This window comes from Vicia villosa, linkage group LG7 (assembly GCF_029867415.1).
Source record: "Vicia villosa cultivar HV-30 ecotype Madison, WI linkage group LG7, Vvil1.0, whole genome shotgun sequence".
In the NCBI taxonomy this organism is placed as follows: Eukaryota; Viridiplantae; Streptophyta; class Magnoliopsida; order Fabales; family Fabaceae; genus Vicia; species Vicia villosa.
The window spans coordinates 92804129-92816942 of record NC_081186.1 but is presented as its reverse complement, the minus strand read 5'-3'; the positions used below and the strand labels follow the sequence as shown (position 1 = coordinate 92816942).

Below are 12814 nucleotides of genomic sequence, written 5' to 3'. Positions count from 1 at the left end.
TTACAGCGGAACCCATACCAAACACCATGCACTGCTACACCTAATTAAAACGCTTTATCAAATAATTCAAGACAAAACTGAAGGTTCGATGAAATACGAGGAAGGGAGATTGAATTAGGTTTCTAGGTTAAAAACTTTTTCGAGGATAAAGAATAAGGAATAGCATAAGGATAAACACAAGATTTTATCTTAGTTTAGTGTTAACTAGGCTACTTTCAGTCCTCCTTACTCGGGTAATTTTGTCTTATCAACAAGGACTTAATCCACTAATCAAATACTGTTTGATTACAACCTCAATGACTATCCGTCAAAGACTTCTCGAGGATCCTAACTAGACCTTTAGTCCCCCAATGAATATTAACCAACTTGGTTAAGTTACAAAGTATTGTGTTTACAAAATGCTTCTTGAAAAGCTGATACACAATACAATGAGATTTACAAAGAATGAAAGTTATGAAGCTTTTAATGAAATAACAACTTTCTTCTTTGTGTTGATGCTCGATTTTTTCTCATTGTTTCTTTTAACTTCTTTGAATATGATTTCGACGATTCACGTTCGTTGTTCTACTTCAGAATAATTCGTCATTTTCCATGGCTTCAAACACTCCCTTAAATAGATAAGAATAGTCCCGTTAGAGGATGAAGTTGGAATTTCATAAACTACAACTAGCATGGAGACATTGAGTAGTGCAGTAGTAAAGTGGCGGTAGTGGCACAATGGAAGGTGAGGATGAGACGTTTTGCAAAAGTTGATACTGACAACAGTCTTTTTGTCCTCTTTTACAAGGTAGTGAGTATACTCAAGTATCTTACTGTCATCAGATTGGATATTGCTTTTGCAGTGAGCCTTGTGAGTAAATTTTTGAATGCTCTCTGTGATTCATTGAAATGCAGTTATTTAGTTTCTCAAATATATGAAAAAAAAAAAAACACTAAGAAGATGCCTATTATATGAAGAAAATGGTGATGCTAAAATCACGTGTTATTCTGATGCAGAGTGGGCATGACCACCTTCGGATAGGAGATACACTTCTTAATATTGTATTCTTATTGGAGGAAATATTATTTCATGGAGGAGCAAGAAACAAAACACAATTCCACTATTTAGTGTTGAAGCTGAATATTTTGTTGTGTCAGCAACATCAAAGGAACTTGCGTGGCTTAAGAATTTACTCTTAGAACTTAAGTTGAGAGACAATCAAGACAAAAGACTCATAAGCGACAATCAAGTGGCACTTCACATTGCATCCAATTCAGTATTCCATGAACGGACCAAACACATAGTAATAGATTGTCACTATGTAAGCGAAAAGTACTGTCAGAAAAAATAACCGCAGAGTTCGTAAAATCTAAAAATCGATTGACTGATATTTTTACCAAATCTCTTAAGAATTTTCGAGTGAATTCTATCTGAATCAAACCGAGTCATACAATATATATATATATATATATATATATATATATATATATATATATATATATATATATATATATATATATATATATATATATATATATATATATATATATATATATGATCCGGTTTGAGGAAGAATGTTAAAAATCAATTAATTGTAATTTTGTATTCAATTATTCATAAGTCTAAATTATATTATTATCTATTATATATACCTATTCATAAGTGTAAATATATAAAATCACTATAGATTTTCCAAACATGAATGATAAAGAACCGGTAAGAATCTGGCTGCCTTAAAATACTATTTTTGTGTACGACCAAAATAGATTTAGCTTGTATGCTTAGATTCACTCATCACTTCTTACCCTTTTTCAATCCTCTACGTGTACACAAATGTATGCTTATAGCTCATAAGCACTAGATACGAACATCACAATATTATATTTTATATATAAACTTTAATTAAACATACATGAGAAAATTGTGAGAATAATAAAAAATGAAAAAAAATAATATCTAGAACAACTTTTCCCATCTCTCTCTATTTTGTTGGTCAACCTTTGCTCATGTCTCACTTTCTCTTTCCCTTCCAAGTCATGTCTTCTTTGGTGGAATGGACTTAGAAAGCATTCTTGATTCTTGTGGTAAAAAACTATTCTTTTTCTTCAATTTTTCTATGTCTTTGTATTTATCTTTTTGAAATCTTCCATGGTCAACTATTCATATGCTTAACCAATTCCTACTGTTCCTCAAGATTTGTTTCTGTTTCTGTTTCTGTTTCTGATTCATTCTCTCTGTCTCACAAGCTGCTATTGAGTGATTTCATCTTCAATCTCAAATCAAAGACTGACCCTGTATGTAGTTTTTCTCTTAATCTCTTACCTACATCATTTAACTGCTAAAAATCTAAACTTTTTCATTCTTTATCTTCATACCTTTAATGGGTCATCAAGTTGACCAAAATGGTATTAAAAAATCTTAATTTTGTGTTTCATGGAATCTTACTTATGTTTCTTGTCTTTCAAGTGATTATGGAGAAAATCCCTTCTTAAAAGTTTGTTTTTTTGAGGTTTTTTAGATATAGAGGTTTGTTATGTCCTTACAGGGGTATGAACTATGAACTATGAACTATGAATCTGATTATTTTATTTTTTTTGGTTTCAAATTAAGTCAACCAATCCGTTGACTCAATTTGAGGCTTAAAAGGGTCATGGATAATTCAAATGAAGCATCATCATCATTGAGTTTTGTATCATCACACTTATCAAATGCTTCAAGCAATACTCACAATGAACATGTGGCAAATATTGAAATTGTGAGTTTGAATAAGCTCAGTGGAAGCCTTGAGAAGCTATTGAGTGATGTTGTTGATTATGATTACTGTGATGCTGAGATTGTTGTTGAAGATATTCCGGTCGGTATTCATCGATGTATACTGGCTTCGCGGAGTCAGTTTTTTCATGAACTTTTTAAGAAAGGAAAAGATGGAGATTCGAAGGAAGGAAAGGGAAAGCCGAGTTATCAGATGAAAAATTTGGTGTGTTATGGTAGTGTTGGATATGAAGCTTTTGTTGTTTTTTTGCATTATTTGTATACCGGAAAGTTGAAGGCTCCACCAACAGAAGTGATGACTTGTGTTGATGAAGCTTGTATTCATGATTCGTGTCGTCCGGCTATCGATTATGCGCTGGAACTTATTTATGCTTCTTCCACATTTCAGATGAAAGAGCTTGTTTTGCTTTTTCAGGTATATACATACTCTGCATCAATTTCTTGTACTTTTTATATCGGCTATTATATCAATTGTTTAGGGTTATCTGGTTTTCGGAATTGGATTGTTTGCGGTTAGCAATTTCACACATTCACGCTATCAGCACATTGGTGGTCGTTGTATCAAGATCAGATGGTTTGTCTGATCTCAATCCAACTTCCACCGATATGTTAAATGCGTGAATGGGAGGGATTGTGCCTTTGTGATATGGAATAGGTTAGTAGGAGACGAAAAACTCAAGTCGTTTTTTAACTGGTCTAATGTGAATATCTCTTTACTGATGCAGAGGTATCTTCTAAATTTTGTTGATAAGGCGCTCGTAGAAGATGTCATTCCGATCCTTGTTGCTGCTAATCATTGCCAACTAGAACAGCTTCTCACTCATTGCATTCAGAGAGTAGCGAGGTCGGACATGGACATCATATCTTTGGAAAGAGAACTTCCATACGAAGTTATGACCGAAATCAAATCTCTCAGAGTCCAATCTCTTCCAGAATCAACGCCCGATGCGATGGAAGTAGAGCCTGTGATTGTGAACGATAAGAGTATAGGGAAAATCCTTAAAGCGTTGGACTCTGATGATGTTGAGTTACTAAAGCTTCTTTTAGACGAATCTAGTGTGACTCTTGACAATGCATACGCGCTACACTACGCTTGTGCTTATTGCGATTCTAAGGTCGTTCAAGAAGTTCTTACTCTAGGATTGGCTGATATTCTCCTTAAGAATCCGCGCGGATACACGGTTCTTCACGTGGCTGCACGACGAAAGGATCCATCTATTCTGTGTGCACTGTTGAAGAAAGGAGCTTGTGCATCAGAAACCACACTTGATGGACAAACTGCTCTTTCAATTTGTCAGAGATTGACGAGGCGGAAGGATTATAATGCGAAGACTGTGCAGGGTAAGGAGTCTCATAAAGACAGGCTTTGTGTTGATGTACTTGAGAGAGAAATGAGAAGAAATTCTATGTCGGTGGACATGTCGGTTTTGTCACAGTTAACTGCTGATGATTTGAATATGAGACTGGATTACCTTGAAAATAGAGGTACTTTACTTGTCTAGTTCACGTTCTTTCATTGATTTAGCGCGTGTTTGATTCCGTTATGGAAAAAATTGATTCCGAGTGAATTGATTCGGGTTAAAAGTGAACTAGAATCAACTCATTTTTAGCTTGAATTATTTTTACACTATCAATTCATCAAATATTAAATTTTGAAAACGCAGATCCAAAGAAACGCGTAGTTGCTATTATCTTTTTAGGAATACGGGTGCATAAGAATCTCAACTAAACATCTGCGCGAGTCTTTTGAATTTGGAAACATATTATGAAAATAACATTGTTTTTCATATGCTGCAGTTGCATTTGCTAGGCTGTTCTTTCCTGCTGAGGCTAGGGTTGCCATAGAGAATGCTGAGGCCGATTCAACACCGCTCTACGCAACTTCATCACCTCTAAAAGGCAATATAAAAGAAGTAGATCTAAATGAAACTCCTTCTTTTAGAACAAGAAAACTCCAATTAAGATTACAATCCCTTGTAAAAACAGGTATGCTTAAAAGTTATTTCCTCATACTCTCTCTGTTCCTTTTTAATTGTTGCTTTTGTCGAAAAAATTTGTTAAACGGTTTCGTGTTTTATTTTGTATACAGTTGAGAATGGTAGGCGTTTCTTTCCGCATTGTTCGGAGGTGCTAGATAAGTATCTAGAAGACGAGATGCCCGATGTTCATGTCCTAGAGAACGGAACCGAGGAAGAGCGAAGAACGAAGAAAGCACGGTTCATGGAACTTAGAGACGAGGTACAGAAGGCATTTCACAAGGATATGGCTGAAAATAACCATTCAAATTTGTCATCATTGACTTCTACAACATCCTCTTCAACAAGAAGGGAAAGTCTTAACCACAAAGTGAGGAGAAAATGAAGTCCATGTTGTGATAGAATAGTGGCTATTTGGTAGTATAAGTTTTGTCTTTTTGAAGTAATGTTGCAACTTGTATGTATTTTTCCAATAAGATGCTATATAGAAATCAACATCAGATCATATGTTATATATAATATATTTATAAGTCGAGATAATTCTGATCTTACAAACAAATTTTGTAAGATTGAGTTAAATTTAAGATGAAATTAAAGTGTCTGTTGGTGAGGTCACCGGACTATAATACTAATAATTACGATCAAGATTCATATGATAATGTAAAAAAAGAAAATTGTTGTTTGCGAGGTCCACTTGATTGTTGACTTGACTCACCTGTGTTGCCTAGAAAAAGGGAAGAAATTGTATGGATTTTTAAATAATTTGGTAGATTAACTGAACCTTGAACCATGCAGACTTATTGTTTATATAAAAGTCATAAAGAAATATGATTAATTCATGTAACACGTGATTAAAAGTGTTCTATATGTGAAATATTTTTCTTTTTAAATAAGGAAGAACATGCGACAGCTGATTGTGTGCTGCCATGAGAAAAAGACAAAAAACAAATCATTGTCAAGAAGGAGTCACAGGACAACAGAGTGATCCACATAACACATATCTAGTTATCTACAAATAAAACTTCACATGCGCACACACATGACACAACCACACACATAGTGGTTTCAAGACCGTTAGATTTTAATCATATGAAGTTCAATCCAACGGTTTTAATTTTGTTGTACTATACAACATTTGTAGAGGATTCTGACTGAAATATTTCACAGCTTGTGGTAACTCATCTTGAAGGAGATAGACTCTTCCTCTTCTAGCACTATTTTGATCAACAAGAAGAAGCTATTAGAATAATGTACAATTCAAATTTGAACTATTTGAGAATTTTAATTAGATCAAACAAGTTTGTAATCAGATCTCTGAAATTGTGAATAATTTATCATTGAGTCATTTAAAATTTAATCGGGTCACCAACTATGTGTTGAGATATAGTCGTTCAGTCAAGAAAAAGTTCCAACTCCGCATAAAAAAGAAAAATAGATGTTGCATTCGGTCTGTTCTATAATAAGTTAAAGAGTTTAAATTATATATAAATATCGTGAAGCTTCTATTAAGGTCAAAAATCCTAATTACAATATCTTAATAAAAATGTACGAGATTCTGTTTGAGAAGTTTCAACTCCTTTTAAAAAAACTAATATTTCACTATTAACTCGAAGATTAGTTCTATAATAACCTAACAATTTAAACCATAAAAATATTTTGCAGCATCTATTAAGGTCAAAAATCTTAATTACGGAATAGAATAGATTAACAAAAAAAAAAAGAAAAGGAAACTCTCTCATTTTATTGATAGACACAAATTGAATTGGAGACAATTTAAATGTTTAAGAACTAGATTAAATTCAAGGACACAATTAACCTTTATACCTTTAGTTAAAAGGTATTAAGAATCATAAAACTTTATAGCAAGGTAAAAAGTTTTGGCATATACTCAGCACAAACATGGCCACATTGATCATAAGCATCATTCAACAAATCACCATTGCTGAAATCACTATCAATAGTTTTCTCCAAATCAAATTCAATATTTGCACCCCTCATCTCTTCTCTCACTACCTGCTTACTTCAAAACTACTTTTATACCCCCTCTCCTCTGAACTTCTTGAAGATTCTACTACCACTGCACCACTTCCAAATCTTATCCTAGAAAACACTTTAACACCCTTTTTGTTCTTCCAACACTAAAAAAGTACCAAATATTTTGCATCATAATCCACCTTGAACAAGACCAGACATCAAGTGTTTGAATGTCAAAAACTGAGAAACTATCAGATAAAACAGAAATGCCCTCACGCAGGATCGAACTGCGGACCTTCAGTTTACAAGACTGACGCTCTACCACTGGGCTATAAGAGCTTCTTGTTTTTCCGCACGAAATGCGATTATAAATACTATACTACCTTATTGGTCGAAACAAAGCAATACTGTCTTAGAAATATTACAACGGCATTTTTTATCCAAAAGAAAAACACTTTAAGACAGATTATAAAGTAACTAAGCACTTTCTTTTTTCAAAGATTCAATGTTGCTCCACTTTGAAAAAATGAGTAATGAAAACATATATTGGTCGAATAAAATAAGAATAGATAAAACTTTTAGAAGCTAAAAAGCTCAAGAAATAATAAATTGGTGTTTTTTCTTCTATCTTTTAATATTAATATTTTGTTTAACATGCCATTATTTTTACAAGAATTAGTAATTCATGGTAGAAAGTGATTCAGTATAGAGAATTTTTAATCACACTCACGTTTAATAGATAAAGTTTGGGTGATTTTAGTATTTGATGATTTTGTCTCCATCTTTTTCTAAACCAAACATCATCTTTTATCAAAATAATTTGTTGTAATCATTCATATACATTTCAATTACACTAAAGTTACCGTATAGTAAAGTCATTCAATCCATCCCCATTCAATGGCATTTAAAAGTCTTTCAATTATTTCTCTTTTTCTAGACAAAGATTTTGTTGATGTGTAAAATTTCTTTGATTACTATAGCCTTTGGTCTAATCTTTCAAGGGTTTATGTACTTTCTTTTCTTTTAAATATTTTTAATTGATTGTTAAGGAGGGTTCACAAAAGCATAGTTGAAATGTTTTAATTAGAAGTGGGTTAGAGGTTGCAAAATCACCAGGCCCGGTCTAAGGGCTAGGCGAACTAAGCATATGCCTAGGGCCTCCATATTTAATTTCATATTATTAACTATTAGTACAACTTAACTACAGATCCAGTAAAAGAAAACAAAAACTAATACGTAGCATTTAATTTTTACTGCTATCATTAATATTTGTTCCTTTTCAATAAAATGAGAATAACTGCACTTTACTATAATTAGGCGATATATTCACTTTTTGACATGACTCGATTAAGAAATTGATTACAAGTGTGGTTTCCTGATTGACATGACTCACAATGTAAATTAGATACCTTCGATACACTTGACACCTACTTTTTTAGTTTTGTAAGACCTGGATAAGCTAACTGAGCATAAACTCACAATGTAAATTAGATATACCTTCGATAAACTTGATACCAATTTTTTTAGTTTTGTAAGACCTGAATCACCTAACTGAGCATGGATAGTGGGTGGAGAATCTGTGGTCGAGCATGTCTTAGATGCACGAAGAGGTAGTAAAGACCTTAAGACTCACATCTAACGCCAATTGTGTTACCCGAACTCTGGTCCTGTAGGGTAACATTAATGTTAGTGGATGTGATAATCCAATCAAGAGAATGAGTTAAATGACTAAGTGAAATTAAATTAAATGGACGATAAGGTACATAAAAAACATAAGTAACATTGCGAAGGTAGAACTTGAACAATACCAATTCCTTAAGACTCACATATAACGCCAATTGTCTTACCCAAACTCTGGTCCTGTAGGGTAACATTAATGTTAGTGGATGTGATAATCCAATCAAGAGAATGAGTTAAATGACTAAGTGAAATTAATTTTAATGAACGATAAGGTACATAAAGAACATAAGTAACATTGCGAAGGTAGAACTTGAACAGTACCAATTCCTTTGGATCGGGTTTGAGAACCATTGGCAGAAGTTATAGTAGGTAAGAAACCAGAGGTAAAGAGGAAAGAGAAAAGAGAAAAGAACTTAATTACTGGTACGATGGTCAGACGTACCACAATAAAGGATCCAAGGTTCAAGAGAAGATGATCAAGATAGGCAAACATATGAATTACCAGTGTGTGCAACCAAAGTAGTAGAACCAAAGTTCTGATAATTCTGACACCACTTGAGAAAATCGTCGTTGTTTGTCGTAAAGCTATAAGGAGTAGGCATGAGTATCTAAAGAGAGAAAATATCATACAAACGGAAGAAAATGACAACTGTTTGAACTTGAGCACAATTTTTTGGGAGTGGAAAATCAAATAGGAGGTCGGATTCGGAACCAAGAGGGAAAATCGAATGCACCGACAAATATAACATCGTGAACGGTTGCCAAATGCGCTATCACGCGCGGCAGGAGAGAAGACACATGAGGCCACACATGGAGGACGGAGAGGTTTGTGTGGGACAGTGGTTGTCCGTGATTTTTCCAGGGATGGGCTGGATCGGAGCAGACATTTCTGTTAGTGGAGGTGGTATGATGGGAAGTTGTCAGAATCAATTGCGGCAGGGCAGCAGAAAGTGACGAAAAACAAAAGCCAAGATGACTCACGACAATGGATGGAAGATAATCGGAGTTGGGACACAGTTTGCAAAAAAAATTCATCGAAAGACAGTGAGTCAACCGAGTAAAGTGCAATGAAATGTTGTATCTCAATAGACTCTAAATACCATATTAAACTATGAGTGAATGAGAGACATTTGAATAAACTCATATATTTGAATAATACTATGAAAATTATATTATATAGTAAAATATACAACTCATCGTATTAATTACATAAGAAATATATTACAAATATATTATAGTATATTCTATAATATTCTACATAGACTAATGAATATTTTATGATATATATATATATATATATATATATATATATATATATATATATATATATATATATATATATATATATATATATATATATATATATATATATATATATATATATATATAATTGTAAAAAATAAAGATGCGAACCATTTTGATTTAACCAAAGTGAATATTTTGCATTTAATATGTCAAAACCTTACACATTACATTAACCTTCATTTCAATATCAAAACAAATTATAACAAATTTTAGACTATTACTAAATAATGAAGCATACAAGAAGAATACAATGAACAAACAAATGAATCAAGTAACAATAAAACTTCAATTGAGAAGGTAATCCCAAGAGACTGGTCTAAAGAAATGAGGAGCTTGATCTTCCATAAATTGCAAGTGTCCCTTAGGAAGATGCATGTAGATCAACCAGTCACCATTCCTTTTAGGACTAGGCATTGGCATAACATATCCAGCACTACCACCCCATGGAAAATGATAAGATCCAAACACAGGCTTCCCCCATCCAAAATCTATCTTCGACTCCGGAAACCGCTGTCCGGACGATACCACGAATGTTGGTCCCTCTTCTCCGCCGGTGCCACCACAATAAATCCTTGCTAGTCCCGGGACCGGTCTATGCTCTTCAACCCAATCAATTAGGCCTAAAAAATGCTCCTCTGTCACGGCAGCTTCCAGAAAGTCATGAACTTGGTTTGTCACCCAACTTAATGGCTTTTCAACAAGCTCTAATGCTGATCTACCACCGTATGGAATTGAAAGCACGTTGCCAAAATATGAACTCATAATCTCTTCTTTGTTTTTGTCACCATTGCTTAGTCTTTTTCTTCCGTCAACAACCAGCCCCATTTTTGCAACAATGTTCTTATTATCATTTGATGAGGCTTCAGCAACCATCTTCCATAGGAAAGCAGAAAAGGACTCAAGTTTTGAGCGCTTAGTGTTACTATTATTGTTTGAGTTCGCTAGTGATTGCATGGTGTTTAGTTGTTCACTTGTTACATAGTATATCCGACTTATTATTGGGTCGGTTAGGTCGGATTCGGACTCAGGTTCGGGTGGAGGAGGTAATTCGGAGATGGGGACGTACATGTCATAGAGTGAAGGATGGATTGAAGGTGGACGACGCGGGGTCAAAAGGGATCGACGAAAACAAGGTTGTGTCATTGGGATCAAAGACTTGTTATCGCGGGGTCGAGCTATCTCGGCCCACGATACAAGAAACATGTTCGCGGAATAGGCGTCAGCTATGCGATGGTCAAATGTACACGCGACTACTAACCCGCTACATTTCATCCAAGTAGCCTGCATAGTCAAAAACAATAATTAAAACACATATATACGACAATGATATGATAGATGTGATACAGTGACGACAACATAGAGAAAATGAATCTCTATTGTTTTAATATAAGAAAAAATTTACTTTTTAGATTCATTTAATATTAATATGATTTTAAAAAATATTTTACCTGAACAGCGAACACTCCATATTTCTTCGTTGGAACGAGCTTCCCTTCAACGGATTCATCTGGATTATACAAATCAAGAGATTGCAACTCAACATCGGCAACAGCTTCGACAAAATCCACTCCTCTATTATTACAAAGAATTTCAGGTTCACCCATGGAGTTAGCAACCACTTCACCAGCAAAGGCATAGTAAGAAACAAGAGCCTCAGCTAAGGAATGTTTCAAAGACGCTACAATGTTACGGTGTGTGCCATTAGTACTAATCATAGGATTATTGTAGCAAAAGAACACACCAACATCAACAGGTGGAAGAATCAAATCAAGGTTTGATAGTGGCAGCCAATGTTCTTGCATTGGAAGTGCAGCAGCCACAACTTCCTCATTGGTGACATTTACAGTGAATTTAACTTTTCCAAAACACATTTTTATGATCAAATATAACTTTGAGAACAATCAATGAATGATTAATATTGGTTATTTGGTGAATAAGCTAGAAGAGTGGTATGCATGTATTTATAGAACAAAAGAGCTATGTGAATTTTGGTAGGTGGTATTTTAATAATTTAATATTACTATTTATAATCAAAGTCAATGTTGGTAAGATGTGAAAATTATTATATATGAATATTTCGATGAGCTTGTAGGGTACGTAGTCCCACAAATTGAACAGTTTTGGTTTAATTGTTTTTTTAATCATGCCATAACTGAATGGCAGGGCAAGTTTCCATTAAATTAATTAGTTATTTGTAAACTCTTCGGCTTTGACTTTTTATTGTCCGTATAGAATTATGAAATATTCGGTCTCTTTATTTATAGAAAAATTATACTTAGCATGCACTCTTGTTATATAGTAAACTAAAATTATTTTTTAAAAATAAATATAGCTGAGGATTTTCATGTAAAATTGAAAATAGAGTTTTCGCTTTTAAATTTTTTGTTTCACAATATTTTTTATGTTTTGGCAGCATTCATTTTTTATATTTAAAAAAATATAAGTTATTATTTTTAATATACTAATTATTATTCAAACAAATATTAGTTTTGATTCAAGTGACATCAATAGTCATCGATATGGGAAACCTTTTGAATTTCGAATTCACAAATGAAACGATGAATTAGAATCTAATGGTAAACTCCGATTATTGATTATGCGTGTTGGTATGTCAACTTGGCTGGAAAAACATTCACACCTAAGTTAGTGAAGGTCGAGGGCGAAAGATATTTAGAGTTAGAATAGCGTGCACCTTGATGAGACACCTTCGTTAGACTTTTATAATGAGATTTAAGTTTCAAGGACCAAGAACCTTCTTTTTTTTACAGCAGTAAAAAATAGCATATGTCAAAACATCAGATAATCTTCTGGAGCAAATTCATCTTAAATTTCACACCGCTAGAACCTTTTTGTGAATAACTAATATAGAAGAGTAACACAATCGGTCTGACGTCATAGAGGTGATGTTAACATCCTTCGATACTTAGATTAAGCCGTCCACTATTACTAAAAAATTATTTAACAACGGTTGGAATAAGTATATAATCATGCATGTCTATGCATTGTTATGTAGCATGTTGTTGTTTATGCGGTACTTTCAATCACGGTCCTGTGACCGTTGTAGTAAACTGAAAAGTACTACGGACGATAAGTGATATTTTTCGAGAGTATAAATAGTTTGAATATT

At 33.6% G+C, this 12814-nt stretch overlaps 2 protein-coding genes and 1 non-coding gene across 4 annotated transcripts; 1 reads left to right on the top strand and 2 right to left on the bottom strand.

Moving 5' to 3' along the window:
- The first annotated feature begins 1907 nt into the window (after positions 1–1907).
- Positions 1908–5235, top strand: LOC131615865 (BTB/POZ domain and ankyrin repeat-containing protein NPR1-like). Of its 2 annotated transcripts, XM_058887036.1 has the most exons (6): positions 1934–2064; positions 2227–2274; positions 2591–3167; positions 3478–4237; positions 4550–4738; positions 4842–5235. In XM_058887036.1, the coding sequence occupies exons 3-6, from the start codon at positions 2631–2633 to the stop codon at positions 5111–5113; spliced, it is 1758 nt and encodes a 585-aa protein (XP_058743019.1). In that variant the 5' UTR covers positions 1934–2064; positions 2227–2274; positions 2591–2630; the 3' UTR covers positions 5114–5235. The 2 variants fall into 2 exon arrangements, with proteins under 2 accessions (XP_058743020.1, XP_058743019.1); XM_058887037.1 differs by lacking the exon at positions 2227–2274 and having other exon boundaries at positions 1908–2064.
- A 1734-nt stretch (positions 5236–6969) lies between these two features.
- On the bottom strand, positions 6970–7041 carry TRNAT-UGU (transfer RNA threonine (anticodon UGU)). Its single transcript has one exon. It is a non-coding gene; the product is annotated as a tRNA-Thr (tRNA).
- A 2826-nt stretch (positions 7042–9867) lies between these two features.
- LOC131617844 (coniferyl alcohol acyltransferase-like) lies at positions 9868–11588 on the bottom strand. Its single transcript, XM_058889097.1, has 2 exons — positions 11136–11588; positions 9868–10968 (listed from the first exon to the last, which is right to left on the bottom strand). Exons 1-2 carry the CDS (start codon positions 11556–11558, stop codon positions 9973–9975), a joined length of 1419 nt encoding a protein of 472 aa, XP_058745080.1. The 5' UTR covers positions 11559–11588; the 3' UTR covers positions 9868–9972.
- Positions 11589–12814: the final 1226 nt, after the last annotated feature.

Excerpts from the sequence above, each read along its gene's own strand:
- LOC131617844 (XM_058889097.1), bottom strand. The coding sequence starts at position 11,558 with ATGTGTTTTGGAAAAGTTAAATTCACTGTAAATGTCACCAATGAGGAA. Across the intron at positions 10,969-11,135 it reads ATGGAGTGTTCGCTGTTCAG|GCTACTTGGATGAAATGTAG; the intron begins GTAAAATATTTT and ends TTGACTATGCAG.
- LOC131615865 (XM_058887037.1), top strand. The coding sequence starts at position 2,631 with ATGGATAATTCAAATGAAGCATCATCATCATTGAGTTTTGTATCATCA. Across the intron at positions 4,238-4,549 it reads GGATTACCTTGAAAATAGAG|TTGCATTTGCTAGGCTGTTC; the intron begins GTACTTTACTTG and ends CATATGCTGCAG. Across the intron at positions 4,739-4,841 it reads ACAATCCCTTGTAAAAACAG|TTGAGAATGGTAGGCGTTTC; the intron begins GTATGCTTAAAA and ends TTTTGTATACAG.